Source organism: Labrus mixtus, chromosome 14, assembly GCF_963584025.1.
Source record: "Labrus mixtus chromosome 14, fLabMix1.1, whole genome shotgun sequence".
NCBI lineage: Eukaryota > Metazoa > Chordata > Actinopteri > Labriformes > Labridae > Labrus > Labrus mixtus.
In genome coordinates, this window is record NC_083625.1 from 29126204 (window position 1) to 29141636 (window position 15433).

Here is a 15433-nt window from a genome sequence, read left to right on the forward strand (position 1 = left end):
GTAGGCAGATATCTGTTCGTCCTTCGTCTGATTCATTCAGTGGTGAAGTGGTGTCATTAGCCCGCCTCATGTTATTGACACTCACACTCAGATGTGATGTGTACGATGGCTCAGGAAATAATACAAAACTTCACATTCCATGTAAAAAAATTAATAACAACATTTGAAAGTGCGTTAACCGAACCGGGCGCAACTGATAGTTTATTTAAACTTTTTTTTTCATCCTCCTTTGTTTTGATTTGGAGGCGCACATGAAGTCACGTTTTACGTTTAATTTCGCACAGCATTGTGGGAGTTAAAATACAACCCATGTCCTGAAAGGAAGCATCCCATCCATACTGCACAAAACCAGGAAGTTAGTATCCATGCTGGAATGTTTAAAGTCTACTGAGGTGGACCCAAAAACAATACAACTCCCCTCGTAGCTCATTATCTTCATGTGGACATATTTGTGCTCCGTCAGCAGAAGTAAAGGTGCCAATAGCTTATCTCAACATTCCCATGCAAAACAAAAAGAAACTACTACGACAAGTTTTTGGGTGCATGATCACTGGCGCTATTCTTTGTGAAATAGAGCCGAAGCAGATGATCCAGCCTTTGTGAATCAGGCCGCAGGACTGCAATGCACTGATACAAACAGCAGCTAAGGCAGTGCATGTAAGTAGTTACTGAATGGTCATCTAAGCAAAATACAAAATGAAAACTGATGCAAAAACTGTTGTTACCATGACAACAATGCAAGCTGTGACACACCAGCAGCAAACTTTGTCAAACAATTTCATCACATCGTCTAAGACACATCTTGCATTCAACTTCATACCAGATAACCTCATACCTGAGGTTCCCCATCTGGGAATGGGGAACCTCAGGTTCTATCTTTGCATCTGAAGCTGTGACCGTGAAACACTGACCAGTGCACAAAAAAAACATCTTCATCTTCATGGGTGAGTAGGACCGTTCATTAAACATCAACGTTTTGGAAAACACATTGATAAAAACTTTAACTTCTCTCTATAAAATCATTTAAAGCAAAGAAACTTAAACATTTTCCAAATGTGTTCTAAGTATTTACATATTCTCTGTAACACAGTCTTCATATGCAGGAAGAAGACATTCAGAACCTCTAAGCTACGTAATCTTGCCCATGTCGATTATTTCGATTATTTTCAGGGCAGAGTCCCGTGACAACATGTCCAATCCACAAAATATTCAATAAATAACCACAAAATAGTTTATCAGATATGCACTGTATCATTAGAAAAATTATCCCAGCTTTTATAGTTGAGCATATTTACAGTAGAGATGATGTCAGAGAACTATGAGGGCAAAAAACAGAAACAAAAATAATCATTCATTAATCGTAATCGAGGTAAAATGTTGAATTAATCGTGATGTTGATTTGAGGTCATATCGCCCAGTCCTTGCAGGAAGTATCCATCCATCTTTCATCTGCAACACACTACAATGATCAGCCTTCAAGAAGTCCACCATGTCAACCAGTCAGATCCCATCTCCCAGGTAAACTAAGTCTTTGTTCTACATCATATTCTCCCTCCTGAGCTGTACCTGTTTGCTGGAGACATTCTGCTGAAGAGGTGTGTTGCAGAATTTGACCTTGATTACAGCTTTCATTTGCGGACGAAGCAGTGCCCCTACACTCTCAGTGTCCTGTCGTTCCCTCTGAGTACATCCAGCAGCTCAGACTGCCTCTGCCAGAACGGCACAGCTAATCTTTTCAGGTGAGCGGATCAGGCAACCTCTGCTTATTGCATTAGAGAGAAGGAGTGTCTAAACTCCCTTGTATGGGAAGAAGCTCATAAATACAATCCAGCTGTCGTCATTTTGGATTTTCTCTGAAAAGTGAAATTTAAAGGAATGCTAAACCTGATCACTCACTGATGGCATTATATTCACTTAATGGTTGGGTGTAGCGTTCACACTGGCTCCATTGTAATTATTTCAAAACCCATTGTGATCGTCTGCCAAGATATTTTCGTGTCCCACCAATTTTTTTAAATCTGGCAGATAGAGCTATTTTGCTATCATTTTCAATAAAGTGTAGAAAAAATCAACACTACATTGTGTTGGCAATGGCAAAAGGCAATGTCCCTCCCTACAGTTGGTTTAATCCAAATGTCACGATTGGACCAGTTGGAACATGAAACACAGATTTGACAGGGAGCAGTGGATTGCAGAAGTTGTTATTTGAGCATTAATCCATTAAAACTTGTAAACATGAAATATTGAAAGTTATTTATAATTAAGCACCACTTGAAGATATTAGCCTTCCCAGGTGGTTTAGCCCACTGGCTGTCCAGCTAATGTAAGACATGCAAAATGCAGTATGCAGAAACATCATATTCCATGTTACTTGTACCATGTACTATGGTAATACAAATCAAATATATAGGAAAATATTGGGCTACTTGTTGTTCAGTGAAATTAGTATTTCAGTGGGAGAATTAAACAATGTCACAATCTCTTTACAGGCTGAACAACTCTGAAGTTGTAAACCCAAAATCTCCCATGTTTTTCCACTTTCTGTTTTTCTCAACAGTGCACAGAATAACGGAAAAAACTATAATAACCTGAATCAATCAGCATCAGGAATTTCAGCAAACTGACTGAAACAAACATGCAGGATTCAGTGGTAAATTACTAAATATAATGGACATACCAGATGTTGTGTTATTGTCATGTGTGTTTTTAAAACCATCTAGTATCAGGATTTAAAATACTGTGCCCTGTTGGACTCATATGTCAAGACTTCCCTTTAGATTACTAAGAGTGCACTCACACTAGCAAAGTTGTCCGGTACCGTGCTTAAGGTCACACTTTCACTGTGAGTCAATGAACAGACTTGGCACAGGTGAAAGTTTGTCTGACCAGAAGTAACCCAGCGATGGTTGCTATAGAGCCACCAAAGTGGGCCAGTTAGGAGGATGACATTACAGCCAAGACGTTTGTGACTCCCTGAACTGAAGAACATTTTTATCACAATAATCTTTAGTTTATGTTATCACTTCAACCAAATCTCTCCTCTTTGCTTGAACTTATTGTCATTTACTTTCATGAGCTTGTTGAGATCATGTAGCCAGAACCAATTTATATTGCCAGGGAAAAAGGTGATTTTGGAAGAGCCACACGACCATGCCATGAGTGATAATGATGTGAAAACAAAAGCACAGAATTAAGTATACAAAAACACATGCCTGTGATGAAAGAACAGTGGATTGTGTGTCGTGTATTCAAAGAATAGAAAACTCACCACAGAGGTCCTGATGTCACCGTCTGCCTGCTCCATCCCACTGGGCTCTGAGCTGCTCGGCCCCCTCTGTTTGGGAGAGCAAACATGTGCATAAGTAACTCTTCAGCGCCACACTTCAACTGTAACACAATGACCTGAGGGTAACCATAGTAACAACACGCAAAGCTTAAAATATACATGAGATAAGTGGTGTTAGCTGCTAATATTAGGCATAACACAAAACATCTTTCTTCTTTCAACATTCTGACTGGAGGAGGAGACCTCTGATAATACCGTTTGTGGACAACTTGCTGAACAATGAACCAATCACAACTCTGCTATTGTGTTGTGTGGTCATAGGCCCGATTCTGAGCTCACACCGTCTCATATCTGAGACAAATTAAGTTGTAAAGCTTAATTTAGTATTGTTTGTATCTGGCTAACTTGACAAAGTTACAGCTAAAGCTGTGTTTAAATGTGTTGTATAAATAACCTATACTTTCACTTAATGGTAATTATTTAATGATTAAGCTACAGGTTTAAAACTGTTCAATTCGTTTAGAAAATGTTGACTTTAAATGTCTAATATAACTTCTGATGGGTTTTAAATGTCTGAGTTAAAATGTGTGAAGGACGTAACATCTTTTAAAGCACAGAGTTCGGTTGTAAAGGTTATGCAAGAATTGGCAGTGACAGAAAGAAGGAGTCATCATTGACTGGTCAGTCAGTCTGCTGCTCTGTAAGTCTAGAAGCTCAGATAGTGTAAGCCTATATGTGCCTGTGGCAACCAAAAATAAATCTCTGGCACACTAAGACATACTACACAGCCTTTGTGCACGCACGCTTGTCTAATCCCTCCTTTATTTAGCAGCAAACACTCAAACCTGAAATCCTTTTTTCTGCTGATTTATTTAATTGAACAGATAACACACGTGTAATATGTAGAAACAATCTGATGCATGCTACTGTTAGAGTGAAATAATGACATTCACATCAATCTTCTAACATGCCTAGTGCTGTGACAATGCTGCTTTGAAAGACTGACTTAGTCTGCTCATGAGAGAAACCAGCCATGCTGAAAAGGAAGCAGGTTTTAAGAAAATATCCACAAAGTGAACCAGCGACACTAAAGCTTCCTGATACAGACTAAAAGACGTGCTCTGATGTTGGACGTCACATGGACAGTGATAAATACAAAAAGCAGATCTACATGTTCTGATTGTTAGTTCATCTTTATACTCAGATAGTTTCCCTTGTATGTCATAAATCATTATGCCAATACACAGCCCAAAGAAACAATATATTGTAATCATTTGTTGTTCAAAATGTTTTCTGTACTGCTTTGGCAACATGGATTGTTGATCTGTCATGTCAATAAAGCTCATTTGAATTGAATTGAATTGAGAGAGAGAGGAAGAAAGAGAGAGAGAGCGAGAGAGAGGGAGAGAGAGAGAGAAAGAGAGAGAGCGAGAGAGAGGGAGAGAGAGAGAGAAAGAGAGAGAGCGAGAGAGACAGAGAGACAGAAAGAGAGAGAGAGGGAGAGAAAGAGAGGGAGAAAGAGGGAGAGAGAGAGATAGAGAGAGAGAGAAAGGGAGAGAGAAAGAGAGAGAGAGGGAGAGAGAGAGAGAGAGCGAGAGAGAGAAAGAGAGAGAGAGAGAGAGAGAGATAGAGCGAGAGAGAATTTGAAGTGAGGGGTTGGTGGTCTCACACTGCACTGCTTGGATAAAGGAATCTTGCATGCCACCGTAGTGTCCGATTGACAGATTTTGAGTCTACCTAAATACTTAAATTCTTTAAAAATGTACTTTTTTTCTTGTCGTTTAAGAAATGAATGACTCTTATAGATTAACTTCAGTTTTGTACAAGTTAAACACCACAAAGGGCAAACAGCTCAGGACCAAAAACATTTGTCAATGAAATACAGTAAACATTTAATACTGACATAAATTGATTACTTAAAAGAGTAATATGTAAAATATCTACTGAATAAAATCATACAATGACCTTATCATCAGACATTAAGGAAACATGCTTTGCTGAAGTGAAGAGCTGTCAAACATATGGTTACAGCAGAGTGTGTTTGTTTTTTAAATCTGTAGCTATAATATCTGATATCCTTTACACATAAAGAATCCATAGATTGGATTCATCTGTGGGAAGCCTTCTCATTCATTTCATAGGACCATCTTCACTGTCATTATTTGATAGGATCATCAGCCAGCTGATTGTGTAGTGACAGCAAAGGGGATATAACAGCAGTGTACTGATGACCTCGTGTCATCCGTCTCTGAGGACTCTTCTAATCCCCTTCACTTATCCCCATCCTGGTACTGCATGACCTCAGCACAGTGGTTCAGCAGCTCCTGCTGCTACGCACAGGCTATTATAAAAAGCTTTAAAACCTTGTCTACATGATCTGTTTGGCGATGTATCTTAATGTCTCTTATCCTTCACTGTTCCTGCAGAAGACAGCAGGTATGATGCATAATGTTTGGTTGTGTAGACTGATAGAATTACTGCTGGATTAAACTAGTTGGTTCTATTCCAAGTTAGACAAGCACAAACAGAGGCCCGTACTACGGAGCAGACATTGGAGTTAGCGAGGTAACGTCAGGATTTACTGAAGGTTTCCCAAGCTTTGAAGGTGTGGTTCACTTCTTACAAGGGTTGATCACAACCTCACAGGAGATAATTACTCAATCCAATTTAAGCACTGCAAACTGATCAATCACTTTTTCTGATCCTGGAGCTGTGAATGTGGATTTATGAGTGAGGAGAGAGAGTGTTCAGGCTTTACGCGATGATTTCTGTTCAAATGTTAGATAATCAATTTGCTTTTTATCCATATTAACGTACATCGTAGAATAAAAAAAAATGATTTGACACTGCTGCTTGTACATGTTTAAAAAAGCAAATTTAAAAAGTTAGATTGCTTACCCCTAGTTTTTCAAGTGTGAAAGTCTAAAACCATTATTAACAAGGTACAAATACAACCCTAATTCCTAAAGAGTTGGGACACTTTGTGAAATGTAAATAAAAATACAATGTAATGATCGTACAACATTAAAACCACATTTGATTGAAAAAAACAAAGCCAACATATCAAATGTTGAATTCGAGAAATTGCATTGTTCTGAAAAATGATTTGCCCAGATTTAATTTTTTTTTCATATCAAAATATTCATAACAGGGTCAAGTTTCAACACTGTTACGTCACATCTTGTTTTAATAACACTCTCTGCAAGTGTATTTGGTATTATTAAAATGTTTTACCATTCTTCTTTAATGTAGGGTTTCTCAGCTGATCGACGGTTCAGGGTCTCCTTCGTCATATTTACTCTTCATAATACAGATCGAGTCAGTTTGACACATGGGGACTGTAGGAAGGCCACCCAGATGTTTTACTACTGAGACATGATGTAGAAGTGGAGAATGTGGTCTGGCATTGTCTTGCCGAAATAATCAGGCCATCACTGAAAAATAAGTTGTCTAATAGGTATACATATAGGTACATATCGATCAATATTAATACTGCCTTTACAAATGTGCAGGTTAGCCATGTGCACTAATGCACCTCCATCCATCACAGATTGTGGCTTTTGAAGTAATTACTGATAACAGGCTGGATGGTACCTCTCCGCTTTAGCCCAAAGAACGAGGCATCAAGGATTTAAAAAAAAGTATATTATATATATTATATAGTAATCAGACATCAGGACAGTTTTCCACTTCACCTCAGTCCAAATTAAGATGACATAAGCTTAACATACCATAAACAGAATTCACACAACCTTACACATTTAAACTGCAGAACACACAAAAAAACTGACTGGAACAAGAGAAGGCGTGGACATTTCTGGATCTGGTATATACTGTATACAGTTTTCTCATTTGCATTGTAGATTTACAGTGAACAAGTGTAAATGTAGTGGTCTGTGTTCATAGAAAATGATTTTTAGAAATGATGGGGAATCATGTCTGTTTTTCATAAATAGTGAATGGACTTGAGTTGAGTCTTTTCTAGTCTTCTGACTACTCAAAGCTCTCTTACACCACATGTCACACCTACCCATTCACACACTGATGGTAGATGTTGCTATGAAAAGTGACCATCAGAAGTAACTAATCCCATTCCTATGCACATGTTGCTGCAGGAACTGGGGATCGAACCCTCAACGTTCCGGTTGAGAGACGATGACTCCACCAACTGAGCCACATATATGTCTGAGGGCCCAAACATCACGGGCAGTTTGTGGCCCCGCCCCCTGCATACAGAGATCTCTTCCAAAATAAATAACATACCTACACATACATTGTTTTAATTACATGACACACATAGTCCCAACCTTTTAGATAATGGGGTTGTAAATTTCAGCCACACATTTATTTAAATTAGAATCCACATATGTTATCATTACAAAACTACTTGTGCTCTAATGATGGAGTAGTGATATTATAAATATATTGTTCTGGCACATTTATTCAGTCAGCATTTTAATGTTTAAGCCTGTGTGTATTGTGTGTGTGTTATGTTGAGCTTGCTCTATAGATACATACAGAACTCTGCTGAAAACAAAACCAAGGACAATACTTTTCCACTCAACAAGAATTAATTAAAGCCCATTTTAAGTTTGTGGGAAATCCCCTGCTGACCTACATTTCAACATGCTTTTATGTGATGCTGCTTCACTTTCTCCTGCTGCTCGTTCAGCATATCCATCACTGCTGTTTGAAGCCTCAGCTTTGGCTTACTGGTCGTCAGAATCTTGTTATCATTTACTTCTGTATTTTGGTTGATATGTCACCATGGTAGCAACCTGTCAATCACAGGTAGCCCCTCCCTGAAGCATACACTGGTCAGGTTAACTACAATGAACCAACATGTACATGTACATGTACTGCAGTAACCAGGAAGGCACTTGGTATAAAGACCAGAATCTCACAAGGAAAAAACAATTCTAAAGCAATAAATCGAGGGTTGGGGGTTGGGGGATGAGGTATTGGACCATTTTGTATACTCAGTGCCGGATTCACTAAAAATTTATTTTAGCCGCAAATGGCTCACAAAATTGCGCAGGTCTAATTCACACAGTATTTAGAGTTAATGATATTCAAGTGCAAACAAGCCCATAAAGTTGTCCTGCTCGGTGCAGTCTGCTCCTCTTTAGCATCTCAGTGTGGAGAAAAGCTGCAAGTTTACTCGGTGGGAGCTCTCATGCTGAGGGAGCCGCTTTGTGCACATACTGTAAGGAATATGAGCTAGGAGAGGAGAGAGAGCATCTATTTAATGCCAAACTTAAAACATGTAATATGAGTTTCACTTTTTAAATGAAGTTTGTGCATACTGGCTCCAGGCTGTCTTCACAAATGTGGATCAAGTGTGGACAGGCTGACAGGCTGTGGTTTTATTAATAATAGTAATGTCCAATGTAAAGTCATGCAGAGGCAGAATTGTTTTCCTGATCAGTGGAATGTTTACATGTAACATCTCTCATAAATACTAGCGTCAGTGTTTGTGAAATAGAAGCTTTTTTGCAGTAAGTCTTATTTGCATGAAAAGGTGGAAACATTTTCACTAAATGACTGCAAAAAAATAAAAATGCCCATTCACAATTTTCTAAATGTCACTGCTGTAAAATACATGACAAATTAAAAAAACTACCAGTTTGTGAAATAAAAATAATAATAAATAAAATGCTCCTTAAATAAAATACAATTTGAAAGAAATGTTCAACAAATTACACAGGCAGTGTGTATTTTGTTAGTCTGGCATTTTTATTAAGAGAGGGAGAGAGGTGGAGCAGGGACAGACTGTGAGACAGACTTTTTTAACTATTTGCAAAGGTTTCAGTAAGTGGGCACAAAAGCTGCCCAATCCTTTGGTGAATCAGTCCCTCAGACTTCTTTACAACCAGTGGAGATGAACATTAGAGGAATGCAGGATTAAGGCACTCCTTAATTGGCATTATTTTGTGAAGCAATGGCAATTCACTTTTTACATACAGTCTATGATTCAAACACACCCTGCACCAGCTAGGGTTTTTTAATCATAAGAGATTAAGAGACAAAGCTAGTAGATATTTTCCACATCTACTCACTTAGACAAATGGAAGCCTTACCTCAGACCCTTATGTATTTATTGAGCACCTGAAATGTTGTTTTTATATGTTTCTACTGAGGTGAACCACTTTAGCCTCCCCCTGCTTTGCTTCTGTAGACTATCTATAGAGGTGTATCTTCTGTGTCAGAGACTCACCTCTTCCACTGGACAGGCAGGGTGAGCGAGCTCAAAGTTTTGAATAGAAACACTCTTCTCCCACTTGTCCGCCATGTGGTTGACCTCCTCCAGCTTTTGCTCGCAGCTCTTCTGTGTGTTTAGCAGCGTCACTTCATAAAACTCCTGGATATCTGTGAAATAGAGGGGACAGACGATTCATATTCTGCTTAGCTTCTTAATAGACAATACAGTTAGAGAACTCCATAAAGACGTTTTTTAAACATGTGAACCAGATCAGCCTTAATCAGCCAAAATAATCTGCAGTTCCAGTGATTAAGAAGTGTTCAGTTGGTAAGTAATGCTACAGCAGGTGATTCTGCATTGACCTCCTGCCACACCAAGTATATGACAAATATATATTTTAATTAGGGATAGTAACACCCGTCTTTAGTTGAGAGAAATGTTCATGTTTGTGTCCAATAACCAGTGAACATGACATTTTAGAGTTACAGATGATCTGTGTTGCCATTTTCTTTTATTTGTCCACTAAGGCCATGTTCACACTTGACTTTATTTTTCAACTGCCAGCGCCTTTTTTACATACAAGCCTATGGAAAAAGGAAAAAGGATGATGCCTTTTCAAAAAGCGCTGCACCCCCCTTTTTCAGTTCAATTGTTTCAACTTTTCAGAAAAGCGCCTTTCTGACAGCTAATGTTTTCGGTGTCTGACTTCCCGTCCCGCTTGTTCTTTTCTGTGCTAAATTGATGCGTCTGCTCCGGCACGCTTGCGCCGTAGGCTAGATCCGGTTGTTAAGGTTTAAGAACACTTGTGCAGAAGCGCTCAAAAGGCAGTGAAGGCAGCACTTTTTTCTGAAAAAAGAAGTCCAGTGTGAAGACGGACTAAAAGAGCAACTCACAGGTTGGAGACCCCAGTGTGTAGGAAAATAACTTAGAATTAATATTTACAATGACATTAATGACTTCATACAGAGTCAGTGAGGTAACAGCCTGCTTTAATCTGAAGCTACAATCTAAGACACACAAACCCTGTTACAGAGCGCTGCGTTCTGTGACTGGATGTAACTACATACATTACAGCATTACTGGAATGGCAATTTGGAACGTATTTCACTGGTTCCAGTGATTGGCTGGTTCTGAAGGTCCCGCGAGCATACTCAGATCTGGGAAAGACTGCGTTTTCATTCAATGCTCCTAATTCCTGGAATGTCATCCAACAAATGTTAAAGATTAAGACTCTGCCCTCATATGCAGCCTTTAAGGCCATAGTAACGGACCATTGCTCATCAATTTGTAACTGTTTTTAGATATGTTTCTGGACATCAACTGTAACTGTTTTCTTTTTATAGCTGATTTTTTTAAATTTTCTACTCGCTTTTTATCTGTGTCCCCTCTTCTTTGCTGTGAGCTCGACGTCACTGTGAATGAGGGAAACCTCAGTGTCTATGGAGTTCAATTAAAGGTTTTGAATTGAACTCCAGTTCTATGAGTACGTGCGCAAATGGTTTGGTGACAAATACTGTGATTGAAATGATGCAGCTTTTCATATTACAATCAGAAGAAGTACTGACCCTCTCGCTGACAAGCCAGCTATCACATTAACTGGAAAACTTCCAGTTCCATAGACACAGATGAGCCACACAGATGAGCCAATGGTTACGGACTAAAGTCTCGAGTGTTATCTCGAGACACTTTACAAAAAGCAGGTAAAAGACCTTACTCATTGCTATGTTACAAAAAGCACGTAAAAGACCTTACTCATTGTTATGTTACAAAAAGCAGGTAAAAGACCTTACTTATTGTTATGTTACAAAAAGCAGGTAAAAGACCTTACTTATTGCTATGTTACAAAGATCCGGCCTATCCATCATGAGCACTTTAGCAAAGCAGCAAAAGTTACAGTGGTAAGAAAAAACTGCCTTATTAAAAGGCAGAAATCTTCGGCCGGATACCCGGCTCATGAAGAAACAGTCTTCACAGGTCTAGACTGCACTGGGCTTGGAAAGGGATAGGGGGAGAGATGGGATAAGATGCAGGAAGAGGGATAGGGAGCAAGGGGGGGGGGGGGGGGGGGGGGTGTTCAGGCAAGAAAAATACACTTCTTTAAGCGAGTTTGTTTCATTAGCTTACAATATTCTCCTTGTTGGACTGGGGTATACAATTTGGCTCATTAGCTTGATGCTAACACATAATGAAAATTGCCATTAGCATGGTAACAGAATCAGCATCGCGATCACTGTAATTTTAACAGCTGACTTGTTAAGTGAAATAGATTGTTTATTAACTCAAGAGATGCTCAGTTAGTTTCTTAGCATCTCTACAGTCTGTAAGTCTGTTTAATGGCAGTTAGCAAACACTCTTCAGATGCGCCACAGCCACTGTCTGGTGGAAATACCGCATTACAGCCAGGCGGCAGTATGAATAAACTTTTTTTTGATGACATAATGGTTGCATGAACATTATGATTTTTTTAAATAAATGACTGACCATTCGAATATTTGAAAGACCCATGCCTTGTGGAAACATTGACAACTTTAAAGCTCTGTACATTTCATACATACTCAGTGCTGGTAAAAAGACATGGTATTTAATAGACATGGTCTATTCCTCATGCAAATGGTGATGTCAGATATCCATCTATCTTCTACAGATGTTTCTGTTCTACTGTTAGCATGTATTTTAAAGTGTGATTTTAGTCGGACTAACAGAATATATGAACTTGTTTTAGCATCATGTAAACGTACTGAATGATATTCATACATGTGCAGCTGAACAGTTTTTAAACCTATTTGTTTTATACTTTCAGAACTAGTGTCTGCACTAGTGTAAACATTTTCAAATGGTCTGTTGACATTCTGAGTCACTGCCTTATCACTGCATTATAAGCTTTTAGAGTGGACTCAACATCTGTTGGTGCATCATTACATCCACAACAAACCATATTGTATAACATAAGTAGGCTCTTTGTTTGGCTTTACATTCATGTGCATTTGTTTTTGAACTCCACTCACATTTCTGGAATGGCTAGCAATGTGTAACTAACTATACTCCTAAACGAGTGATGTGCCACACCAGCTTTGTACATAAAAGATGGATGAACATTTAAATAGCAATGAATAAACACCAAATGTCCACACTGAGCAGTAGACCCATGGTCCTGTTTCTGTTTGTCATACACAAATATATGAATTCAATCCTTTTTTAGAATAGTAAAATAAATAGTAAAAACGTATGGAGTTCTTGCAAACAAAATCAGACAAATAACATCACAGTTCTGTGCTTTGTAATTCAAATGAATACAGCTTAATTTATGCAAATCTCTAACAGCTCTCAAACACTTGGGAAACAGCAGGGTGAGTATTTATCTTAGACTCAATGTAGTACAAAACAGGTTGTCACTATTTTATTCTTATGATAGAATAAAGAATGCAAATGTGCCTGTGTTTAAAAAAAGTTCAACTCTGTGTCATTATAAAGACTCAAATGTTATAAAGACTTACAATGAATAACATCAAAAGTAAACACTTATCAGCTGTGCTCACCATTACGTTTATTTAACAAGAACTAACAGCTGGTATTAAATTCTCACTTATCTGCAGTGCAATACACTCAAAAACAATGAAAACATCATCTGTTCTTATGCAGAGTTCACGGAAAGAAAGAAACGACACAAAGTTGATGAGAATAACTCACAGTGCAGTAAAACCTCCCTGCTCTCTCCGCTCATATTGCAGTGCTGCTAGTCTGTGAAACAGTGTGCTGTGGGAGCACCAAATGCCTGATGGCAAGCTAACAGTGAACCTAATCCTCAGATATAGAGGCTGTTTCCTTCAATGCAGACAATGACCTTACACCCCGCACAGCCGATGTTTAATTCAGCTCTCCTCTGGGAAACATGCTCAACACAGCCAGCCGCCCTGTCACACTCTCCCCTTAATGACCAACACTCTGTTTCATAAGAAGCAGATGCAGTGGTTTCGACAACTCATCGACATCCCTCTTCACTGATACTGCTGTCATAGTTCTGAGTTTCTGTGCACGGATCAAATTTCAATAAAGTGACCTGGGTGAATGTGTTGAACGATAATTCAGCAAGTCACAAAAATAGAATAAATTGTGCTAGCTAAGAATTTTAATCATGTAATTACACTTTCCAGTGGAAGTACATGTTAAACCCTTGGTATTATCTGTTAATCCATTGGCTTTATAAGAAAATGACAATGAAAAAATCACAATCTGGTGAGTATTTGTGTCAGTAAGACCATGGGTATTGTCATGACATGCATTCTGCTCATCAGCACAGACATGCTATACTGATCAGATGCAAATATGCAATTACTATTTGTTTGTGAAATAAGCAGGATAATTAGTATGTAAAAGTAATATCTGAGATTGTTAGAGCCTTGCAAGTACAATGTGAGGATAAAAAGGAAGCTGATGCACCTATAAAAGCAGAAAAAAAAACTTGCATCAGAAAAAGTGGTACTTCTTCCATCCCTGTTCATACTGTAGAAGCAACAATCACATGATAGATTTTAGCCCAAAAATCTGAATGTCATGAATATCAGATGAGATGTTGGCTGTTCAGATTGAACTGATTGGGAGCAAACCCCGGCACACCGTCTTACTTATAAAAAAGACATTAATTAGCTGGCAGCAGTTTAGTACTAGATCTTCATCTAGTTAGAAAGGCGGGCCATCTTACATAAGGAGCGGCTGGAAGCCTGCAAACAATCAACATCATCATATACAATCTGAAGACATTAACTAATACATATTGAAGTTACATAATACATTTTAAATTCATAAATTCAAGTTAAAAGGACACAAAAGGTCTCCTCAAAATTAACTGATTTACTAAATTCAAAAAAAAATCCTAGTTACCTTCACCACTGACTGGGACTTGGTCACATAGTAAAACATCAACTTATTAAAAAATAGAATGATTTTTTTACAAAGCTGTTTATCATTAGTTTCATTCATAAGCAGATGTATATTGTTGTCATGAACATTTGAAGGTTCTTTTACTTCTTTTCTCAGGTACTTAAAGGGGGCTTTTTACATGCTGCTCTCATGCCCCCCTTTCAGTTGCCTAGGCAACCCTGCAGTGGCTCTGACAAGATTTGCATTCTCTTTGACATATGTGTTCGACATACAACTTTACTGGTCGCTTCATTTAACAAGCACAGATTGGTATACTGACACAAAGCCTTTTCACAGTGTGCACACACACACACACACACACACACACACACTGTCACAATGCTGCGATGCTTTCTTCATGCTTACGTAACGGGTGGGTGGAGTGGGCCAAGGCTCACAGGGATGCTTCCTCTGAAGCTGTGCTTCTTTGGGGAGCGATTATTCCAGCTGCATCCCCTCCTCCACAGTGACTAAGGTGCCAGCTAATCCTTCTATCTCCCGACACATGCAAGCTACCAAGTATTGTTAAGACGTACAGTGAAGCTCACTGTGGCTCTATAAGACATGGTACAGTCCATCAGGGGGGTTAAAGGAGAAGAACTCCATGTTTGTACTAAAGAAACAGGACATTAGTTTGAGACAGAGCGAAACAAGAAGCAGACTGTTTTAGCAATTGCCCCTCAACATCGAGCGAACAACTGAACAAATACACAAAAAACTGTGAACCAGAGAGAGCACAACTATTCCCACAGTTTGAGGAAAACATGTAAGGTTAACCTTGTGCAATAGTCAATGTGTGACTGCAGCTGTTTCAACATCTTCACTCCTAAAACTTTACAGAACACTTTCCAGGCAGATTGCCCCTGAAATCTTCCTAAATTGTTTGTTCACACATGCACCTCACAGAGGGAATGAGAGGGGGATCTCAGGGTGCAATCCATGACGTCAAAAGAATGAAAGGGAAGCTGCAGACAAAGCAACAGAGACCGAAGCTATGCTGACTATCTTTGCCTTTGTATATGTCAGTG

At 38.8% G+C, this 15433-nt stretch overlaps 1 protein-coding gene across 1 annotated transcript in view; it reads right to left on the reverse strand.

The window, feature by feature from the left end:
• Positions 1 to 2215: 2215 nt before the first annotated feature.
• Positions 2216 to 15433, reverse strand: part of LOC132988588 (disks large 1 tumor suppressor protein-like) — a 30369-nt gene continuing 17151 nt past the window's right edge. The window contains exons 3-4 of the mRNA XM_061056080.1: positions 9504 to 9655; positions 2216 to 3334 (exon numbers count right to left, since the gene is read on the reverse strand). Coding sequence (XP_060912063.1) covers positions 3191 to 3334; positions 9504 to 9655 — 296 coding nt within the window. The 3' untranslated portion in view covers positions 2216 to 3190. The remainder of the gene's footprint in view (positions 3335 to 9503; positions 9656 to 15433) is intronic.